This window comes from Teleopsis dalmanni, unplaced genomic scaffold, assembly GCF_002237135.1.
Source record: "Teleopsis dalmanni isolate 2A unplaced genomic scaffold, ASM223713v2 unscaffolded_contig_0912, whole genome shotgun sequence".
Taxonomy (NCBI): Eukaryota; Metazoa; Arthropoda; class Insecta; order Diptera; family Diopsidae; genus Teleopsis; species Teleopsis dalmanni.
The window spans coordinates 1-10,348 of NW_024032294.1; the positions used below are offsets into that span (position 1 = coordinate 1).

General features: G+C 20.5%; 1 protein-coding gene and 1 pseudogene across 1 annotated transcript; one reads left to right on the plus strand and one right to left on the minus strand.

Annotated features, from left to right (window-relative positions):
- Positions 1 to 1,852: 1,852 nt before the first annotated feature.
- On the minus strand, positions 1,853 to 4,312 carry LOC119663799 (annotated as a pseudogene).
- A 1,537-nt stretch (positions 4,313 to 5,849) lies between these two features.
- On the plus strand, positions 5,850 to 6,986 carry LOC119663800 (cytochrome b-like). The gene is given in 1 exon segment (XM_038073398.1): positions 5,850 to 6,986. A coding segment is annotated over 1 exon segment (1,137 nt).
- Positions 6,987 to 10,348: the final 3,362 nt, after the last annotated feature.

Here is a 10,348-nt window from a genome sequence, read left to right on the forward strand (position 1 = left end):
TTATTTAGACAAATTTTATTATTACTTTTAGAATCTGCTGTAGCTATTATTCAATCTTATGTATTCGCAGTATTAAGAACACTTTATTCCAGAGAAGTAAATTAATGTCAACTCATTCAAATCATCCATTTCATTTAGTAGATTATAGCCCTTGACCATTAACAGGAGCCATTGGTGCAATAACAATTGTTTCAGGAATAATTAAATGATTCCATCAATATAATATATCATTATTTATTTTAGGAAACATTATTATTATTACTGTTTATCAATGATGACGAGATGTCTGTCGAGAAGGAACATACCAAGGCTTACATACATTTATAGTAACAACAGGATTACGATGAGGAATAATTTTATTTATTTTATCTGAAGTTTTATTTTTTGTTTCATTTTTTTGAGCTTTTTTTCATAGAAGTTTATCTCCAACTATTGAATTAGGAGCTTCATGACCACCTATAGGAATTTCCCCTTTTAACCCATTTCAAATCCCATTATTAAATACAGCTATTTTATTAGCTTCAGGAGTTACTGTAACGTGAGCTCATCATAGATTAATAGAAAATAACCACTCACAAACTTCCCAAGGATTATTTTTTACTATTTTATTAGGAATTTATTTCACAATTTTACAAGCATATGAATATATCGAAGCCCCATTTACAATTGCTGATTCTATCTATGGGTCAACATTTTTTATAGCAACAGGATTTCATGGAATTCATGTTTTAATTGGAACAACTTTTTTAATAATTTGTTTAATTCGTCATTTAAATAATCATTTTTCCAAAAATCATCATTTTGGATTTGAAGCAGCTGCTTGATACTGACATTTTGTTGATATTGTTTGATTATTTCTTTATATTTCTATTTATTGATGAGGAAGATAATTAAATTCATTATTTATCTAAATAATATAAAAAGTATATATGACTTCCAATCATAAAGTCTATAAAATATAGATTAGATAATTTTATTATTAACAATTATAGCAATAATTATTTTAACAATTTGTTCTATTGTAATATTTTTAGCTTCAATTTTATCAAAAAAAATACTTAATGATCGAGAAAAAAATTCCCCCTTTGAATGTGGATTCGATCCAAAATCTTCTTCACGAATTCCATTTTCACTTCATTTTTTTTAATTACAATTATTTTTTTAATTTTCGATGTTGAAATTGCATTAATTTTACCTATAATTATAATTTTAAATTTTTCAAATTTATTTATATGAAGAATAACTTCAATTATCTTTTTAATTATTTTATTAATTGGTGTGTATCATGAATGAAATCAAGGGATATTAAATTGATCTAATTAAATGGAAAATTTATTTTAGGATTGTAGTTAAATTTAACATTTGATTTGCATTCAAAAAATATTATTTTATGTAATCTATCTTATAAAGAATATGAAGTGATACATCACATTTAGTTTCGACCTAAAAATTAGGTAAATTTACCCTTATTCTTAATATTAATTGAAACCAAAATAGAGGTTTATTACTGTTAATAATAAAATTGAATTAAATTCCAATTAAAGAAATATGATGAACAAAAAAAAGCTGCTAACTTTTATTTTTAATGGTTAAATTCCATTTATATTTCTATATTTATTTATTAGTTTAATAAAAACATTACATTTTCATTGTAAAAATAAATATTATTATTTATAAATTACTAATTTTAATTCTTTAAGTATTTAAAGATAACATAAATCTCCCTTACAACTTCAACGTAATACTCTAATTATAAGCTATTTAAACACCAAATAACAAAAAATATTAGTACAAAAAAAAATAAACTTATTAATATTATAATTAAACTATTATTCTGCAAAATTTGATTAAATTTTGAATATCCCAATAAATTTTTATATAAATAAAATCCTCCAAAAAATTCAGATCAACCCTGATCAAAACTTTTATACAAATTTTTACCTAAAAATAAAAAATTAAAAATTAACCCATATGTAACAATATTAGGCATAAATCACATCGAACCAAAAAATAAAGAAATAAAATAATTTTGTAAAGATTTATTGAAAAAATATAAAGAAATTTTTGAAATATAATATCCTACTAATCCCCCTAAAATACACACAATTAAAGTTAATAATTTTAATAAAAAAGGTAAACAAATTATTGAAGGGGTGCCAAATAACAGTCAATTTAAAAATCCTCCACCAATAATTCTTATAAATAATAAACCAGATATTCCTTTTAATATAATTCAACTATTATCTCTCAATAAATTTAAACTATAAAAATTAAAATTTCCAACTAATGAATAATAAACTAAACGAATTGAATATCTAACTGTTAATCCTGTAGAAAAGAAAAAAAGAAAAAAAGAAAATATATTAATATAACTCAATGATACAATTTCTAAAATTATATCTTTAGAATAAAATCCAGCCAAAAAAGGTATTCCACATAAAGCTAAATTAGCAATATTAAAATATCTACATGTAAAAGGTATATAACTTCTTAATCCTCCTATTAAACGAATGTCTTGTAAATTATTTATATTATGAATAATAGCCCCAGCACACATAAATAATAATGCTTTAAATAAAGCATGAGTTAATAAATGGAAAAAAGCTAATTTATAAAATCCTATAGATAAAATTCTCATTATTAACCCCAATTGACTTAAAGTAGATAATGCAATAATTTTTTTAAATCAAACTCAAAATTAGCTCCTAACCCTGATATAAATATTGTCAATCCTGAAATTAATAACAATCTTTGTCCTAAAATTGTATCTCCAATTAATAAATTAAACCGGATTAATAAATAAACTCCAGCAGTAACAAGAGTAGATGAATGTACCAAAGCTGACACAGGAGTAGGGGCTGCTATTGCTGCAGGTAACCAAGCTGAAAATGGAATTTGAGCTCTTTTAGTTATTGCCGCCAATACAATTAATATACCAATAATCAATATATTTATATCTAAAATATTAAATTTTAATAAAAAAATATAATTTCAAGATCCATAATTTAATATTCAAGCAATCGCTAATAATAAAGCAACATCTCCAATACGATTTGATAAAACAGTTAATATACCTGCATTATAAGATTTTACATTTTGAAAATAAATCACTAATAAATAAGAAACTAACCCTAAACCATCTCATCCTAATAAAATTCTAATTAAATTTGGAGAAATAATTAAAAATATCATTGATATAACAAATAACAAAACTAATAAAATAAATCGATTAATATTTATATCTCCTGCTATATATTCTTTTCTATAATAAATTACTAAAGACGAAATTAATAATACAAAACATATAAAAATTAATCTTATTCAATCAAATAAAAAAGTTATTACAATTCTAATTCTATTTAAAGAAATTAATTCTCATTCTAAAAAAATTGAATAATCATGATTAATAAATATTAAACCAAAAATAAAAGAAATAATTCTTAAATTAATTAATAATCAAAATCTTATTCTACATAAAGATAAATTTTTCACAATTTAAAATAAAATTTTATATTTTTGACACCACAAATCAATGTTTTAATTAAACTATTTAAATATAATCAAAAAAAATTATTTCACTTTTTATAATCAATAAATTTAAAGGAACCCAGTGTAATAATAGTAATAAAAATTCTCGTATATTATTTATTCTAAAAGAATAAACCCCTGAATAAATTTTTCCATGTTGTCTATAAGAATACAAATATAAAGTATAAGCTGCTCTAAAAAAAGATAAAAATGATAAAGCAATCATTGAATATCAAGATCAACTTACAATTCTATTTATTAAAGAAATTTCTCCTAATAAATTTAATGTAGGAGGAGCAGCTATATTTCCAGATCTTAATAAAAATCATCATAAAGTTAAAGAAGGTATAAAATTTAATAACCCTTTATTAATTAATAATCTTCGTCTACCTAACCGCTCATATCTAATATTAGCTAAACAAAATAAACCTGAAGAACATAATCCATGACCAATTATTAATCTATACCCTCCACAAATTCCTCAATTTCTTAAATTCATAATTCCTGCTAAAACAATCCCTATATGAGCAACAGAAGAATAAGCAATTAATGACTTTATATCAACTTGACGTAAACAATTTAATCTAATTAAAATTCCTCCAATTAAAGAAATTCTAATAAAAAAATAATTAAATTTTAAACAAACAAATGAAATAAATGAAAATACCCGTAAAAGTCCATACCCTCCTAATTTCAATATAATTCCAGCTAAAATCATTGAACCAGAAATTGGAGCTTCAACATGAGCTTTAGGTAACCATAAATGAACCAAAAATATAGGCATTTTAACCAAAAAAGCTAAAATTATCGAAAAATATAATAATTCATAATTAAACATATAATTACTTAAAAAATAAAAATTTAAATTTCCTAATTTTTCATATAAATAAAAAATTCCAATTAATATAGGCAAAGATACAAATAAAGTATAAAACAATAAATAAATTCCAGCTTGTAAACGCTCAGGTTGATACCCTCACCCTAAAATTAATAATAAAGTTGGAATTAAACTCCCTTCAAAAAATAAGTAAAAAGCAAAAATATTTATTCTAGAAAAAGTTAAAAATAAAAAAATAACATAAAAATTACATTCACTAAAAATAAATTATTATAATTTTTAAATTTTTGAATTTTTTCACTTGCTATTAATATTAATGCACAAATTCAAAATCTTAATAAAATTAATCCATAAGAAATTATATCACATCCTAAAAAATAAGAAATACTTATAAAATAATTTATATAAATATTAAATAAAATAAAAATAAAACTAATAAAAAATAATATATTTTGAACCATTCAAAATATACTATTTAAAAAACAAATAGGAACCAAAAATAAAATAAAAAAAATAAATTTTAACATTATAAAATTCTAAATGATTGAAAATAATCATTTCCATGAGTACGAATTATAGAAACTAAAATAGAAATTCCTAAAGCTCCTTCACAAACTCTAAATGTTAAATATATTATTATAAAATAATTTCTATAATCTATTATATTTATATAACTATATAATAAAAAATAAATTATTAAAATAATAAATTCTAAACTTAATAACATAGATAATAAACGTTTTCGATTAAAAATAAAAGAAAAAATCCCTATCAATACTATTACACAACAAAATAATCAAAAATAAATTATCATTTTTTAGTTTTAATAGTTTAATAAAAACATTGGTCTTGTAAATCAAAAATAAGAATAATTTTTTTAGAACTCTCAAGAAAAAAGAAATAATTCTTTATCATAAATTCCCAAAATTTATATGTTAATTAAACTATTTCTTAAAATCATACATATATTAATTTTAACTATAATACTAATTTCAAGTATTACATTTTTATTCTTAAAACACCCATTATCTATTGGATTAATACTGTTAATTCAAACTATTTTAATTTCAATAATTTCAGGACTAATTTCAAAAACATTTTGATTTTCCTATATTTTATTCTTAATTTTTTTAGGACTACATTATTAGTTTTATTTATTTATGTAACAGCAATTGCTTCAAATGAAATATTTTCATTTTCAATTAAAATACTAATATGAACAATTTCATTAATCACAAGAATTTTATTTTTATGAATTATTTTTTACAATTATATTAATATAGATATATTTACAAATAATGAATCAATATTATTAATTAATTTAAAAATTATAATTAAAGAAAATTCATATATTTTAACTAAACTTTATAATTACCCTACAAATTTTATAACAATTTTTTTAATAAATTATCTTTTAATTACTTTAATTGCAATTGTAAAAATTACTAATATATTTTTTGGACCAATTCGATTTATAAAATAAATGAATAAACCAATATGAATTAAACACCCACTTTTCAAAATTATAAATAATTCTTTAATTGATTTACCAACTCCAATTAATATCTCTTCTTGATGAAATTTTGGATCTCTTTTAGGATTATGTTTAATCATTCAAATTTTAACTGGATTATTTTTAGCTATACATTACACAGCAGATATTAATATAGCTTTTAATAGAATTAGACACATTTGTCGAGATGTAAATTATGGATGACTATTACGAACTCTTCATGCTAATGGAGCTTTATTTTTTTTTATTTGTATTTATCTTCATATTGGACGAGGAATTTATTACAATTCTTATAAATATACACAAACCTGACTAGTTGAAGTAATTATTTTATTTTTAGTAATAGCAACAGCCTTTATAGGATATGTATTACCACGGGGACAAATATCTTTTTGAGGAGCAACTGTAATTACTAATTTATTATCTGCTATTCCTTATTTAGGTATTGATTTAGTACAATGAGTTTGAGGAGGATTTGCAGTTGATAATCCAACATTAACACGATTTTTTACTTTTCACTTCATTTTACCTTTTATTGTTTTAGCAATAACTATAATTCATCTTTTATTTCTTCATCAAACAGGATCAAATAACCCAATAGGACTAAATTCAAGTATTGATAAAATCCCATTTCATCCCTATTTCACTTTTAAAGATATTACCGGATTTATTATTCTAATTATAAGACTTATTCTATTAACTTTAATAAATCCCTATTTATTAGGAGACCCAGATAATTTTATTCCAGCTAATCCTTTAGTAACTCCTATTCACATTCAACCAGAATGATATTTTCTGTTTGCTTATGCAATTTTACGTTCAATTCCTAACAAATTAGGAGGAGTAATTGCATTAGTTACATCTATTGCTATTTTAATAATTATACCTTTTTATAATATAAGCAAATTTCAAGGATTACAATTTTATCCCATTAACCAATTTTTATTTTGAATTATACTATCCACTGTAATTTTATTAACTTGAATTGAAGCTCGATCAGTTAAAGAACCTTATGTTATAATTGGACAAATTCTAACATTTATTTATTTTTTATACTTTTTAATTAACCCTTTAATTAATAAATGATGAGATAACTTACTAAATTAAATGTAAGTTAATTAGCTTGAAATAAGCATATATTTTGAAAATATAAGATAGAATTAAAATTTTCTATTAACTTTACTAAAAATAATTCATATAAATAAATATATTTTTAACCCAACTATAAATAATAAAAAATTTAATGAATATGGTAAATAACACTTTCAAGATAAATATATTAACTTATCATATCTAAATCGAGGTAAAGTCCCCCGAACTCAAATAAATAAAAAAGAAATAATAACTAATTGAAAAAAAATATTAAATTAAATAAATTACATCCTAAAAAAATTACACAAAATAATATTCTTATAAATAAAATTCTCGAATACTCCGCTAAAAAAATTAATGCAAAACCTCCTCTTCTATATTCTACATTAAATCCAGATACTAATTCTGATTCCCCCTCAGCAAAATCAAATGGAGTACGATTAGTTTCCGCTAAACAAATTCTTAATCAAATAAAACCCATAGGAAATAAAAAAAATAAAAACCAAATATAATATTGAAATTTTATAAAATCAATTATATTATATCTTTCAATTAAAAAAATAAAAGATAGTAAAATTAAAGCCAATCTTACTTCATAAGAAATAGTTTGAGCAACAGCTCGTAAACCTCCTAATAAAGAATAATTTGAATTTCTTGATCATCCTGCAATTATTACAGTATACACTCCTATTCTTGTAATTCTTAAAAAAAATAACAAACTTAAATTAAAACTATTCAATCTTCTTAAAACAGGTATGCATATTCACACCAACAAAGATAAAAATAATGAAAAAATAGGAGAATAATAGTAACAAATATAATTTGACATTAAAGGATAAGTCTGTTCTTTAGTAAATAATTTAATTGCATCACTAAAAGGTTGAACTACTCCAATAAAACCCACTTTATTTGGTTCTTTACGAATCTGAATATAACCTAAAACTTTTCGTTCCAACAATGTTAAAAAAGCTACACCCACTAAAACACAAATAATTAATAATAAACTTCTTAATAAAGATATAATAATTTCATTTAAAAACAAGTACTACTTATAATTTTTAAATTATATAAATAAATTCTAAATTTATTGCACTAATCTGCCAAAATAGTAATTAAATTCATTCATAAAATAATTTCTTAAAAATAAATATTAATTCCTTTCGTACTAAAATATTTTATTAAACAAAAATAGAAACCAACCTGGCTTATACCGGTTTGAACTCAGATCATGTAAGAATAAAAAGTCGAACAGACTTAATATTTAAACTTATACATTTAAATATGAATCTTAATCCAACATCGTGGTCGCAAACTTTTTTATCGATAAGAACTCTTTGCTTTTATCCCTAATGTAACTCAATTTTTTAATCACTAATAATGGATCACTTAATCATAAATAAATGATAAAAATTATAAAAAGTTATTTAAATTTTAATATCACCCCAATAAAATTAATTAATAAATTTATAATAAAAAAAATCAAAATAAATCAAAAACTATTTAATAATCAAGATTTATAGGGTCTTCTCGTCTTTTGAATATATTTTAGGTTTTTAAATAAAAAATAAAACTCTATTAAAATTTTAAATAAAACAGTCTATATCTCGTCTAACCATTCATTCCAGCCTTCAATTAAAAGACTAATGATTATGCTACCTTTGCACAGTTAATATACTGCGGCCTTTTAAATTTTTCAATTTTCAGGTTAAACTTTAAATAAAATACAAAAAGAGATGTTTCTGGTTAACAAGCGAATATAAAATTTGACGAATTCTTTTAAAATTTTAATATTTAAACATACTAATATACTAATTTTATCATTATTATTTAATAAATTAAATCATAAATAAAACTTTAATATATACTTAAAATATAATAAATATTTGGTATTAAAAAATAAATTATAAAAAATTTTTTAATAATTGCTAATTCTAAGAATACAATTAATTAAAATACAAAAATTTATAATAATTTATTTTATAGCTTATCCCATTAAATATTAAATTAATTATTTACATAAATAAATTAAACAATAATTAATTCTAAATTAAATTTATTTCTTAAAAAACTAGATACCATATAAAACGAAAAACATTTCATTTCTAAATATTTATTAAAAATAATATTATTACATCAACTTTTATAAATTTTTAACTAAATTTTTATAAATTTTAAATAAATACACAAGGCACAATAATTAAAATTTTCTTTTGACACAAAAATTTTTGAACATATTTTAATTTTATTCTTCAATATTAATTCACTATAATAAAAAATACTTTTTTAATAAATTCTGCTAAAAATTATAAATTTATAATTATTTTTAATATTTAATTTTTAAGAATAAAGTAATTAATAAATAAATTTAGATCAATTCATAATGATTTACACAAAAATCCTTCCAATGTAAATGAAATACTTTATTAACTAAGCTTTAAATTGTCATTCTAGATACACTTTCCAGTACATCTACTATGTTACGACTTATCTTATTTTAAAATAAGAGCGACGGCCGATATGTACATATTTTAGAGGTAAAATCAATTTATTTGTCTTTATAAATTAACTTCCAATTCCACTTTTAATTAATTTTTCATATTAATATTCATATAAATACTATTAATGTAACTCATCTCTACTTAAATATAAGCTGAAATAAAATTTATCTATAAATTTAAGAAAATTATTACTCTTTTAAAATATTCTGATAACGATAGATTACAGTATATGAACCGATTGCAAATTTAAGTAAGGTTCAACGTGGATTATCAATTATAGGACAAGCTCCTTTGAATAGACTAAACTACCGCCAAATTTTTTAATTTTCAAGAACATAACTATTACTACTTAAAAACCTAAATTCTACATTTTTAATAATAGGGTATCTAATCCTAGTTTATATCAAACATTTTTTAGCTTCAATTAAATTTAAATAAATTTTTAATTAACTTATAATTTCACCTAATAAATTAATTTTAAATTTAACATAAATAATTTCGTTAATTTTAAAATAAAACATTTATATTATTTGTTTAACCGCAACTGCTGGCACAAATTTTGTTAATATTATATTTATAACTAATTCCTAAATTCTTAAATTATTAATATCAATTACTACGATTAAGTAAATTTAAAAAATTTCTTATATTAATTTAAAACCACACAAAAATTTATATGTAAAATTAATTTTAAACAATCTTATAAGCTAAATAACTTAATACATATTTACAAAAATTTTAAATGAAAAATAATTTTATTATCCATTTTTTAATAAATAATAAAATTTAATAAATATCCATAAACTAAATAAAATATTTATTAATCCATAAAAATAATTCTTTCCTCACATTTTGCCCCTTTAATACATATTTACAAAA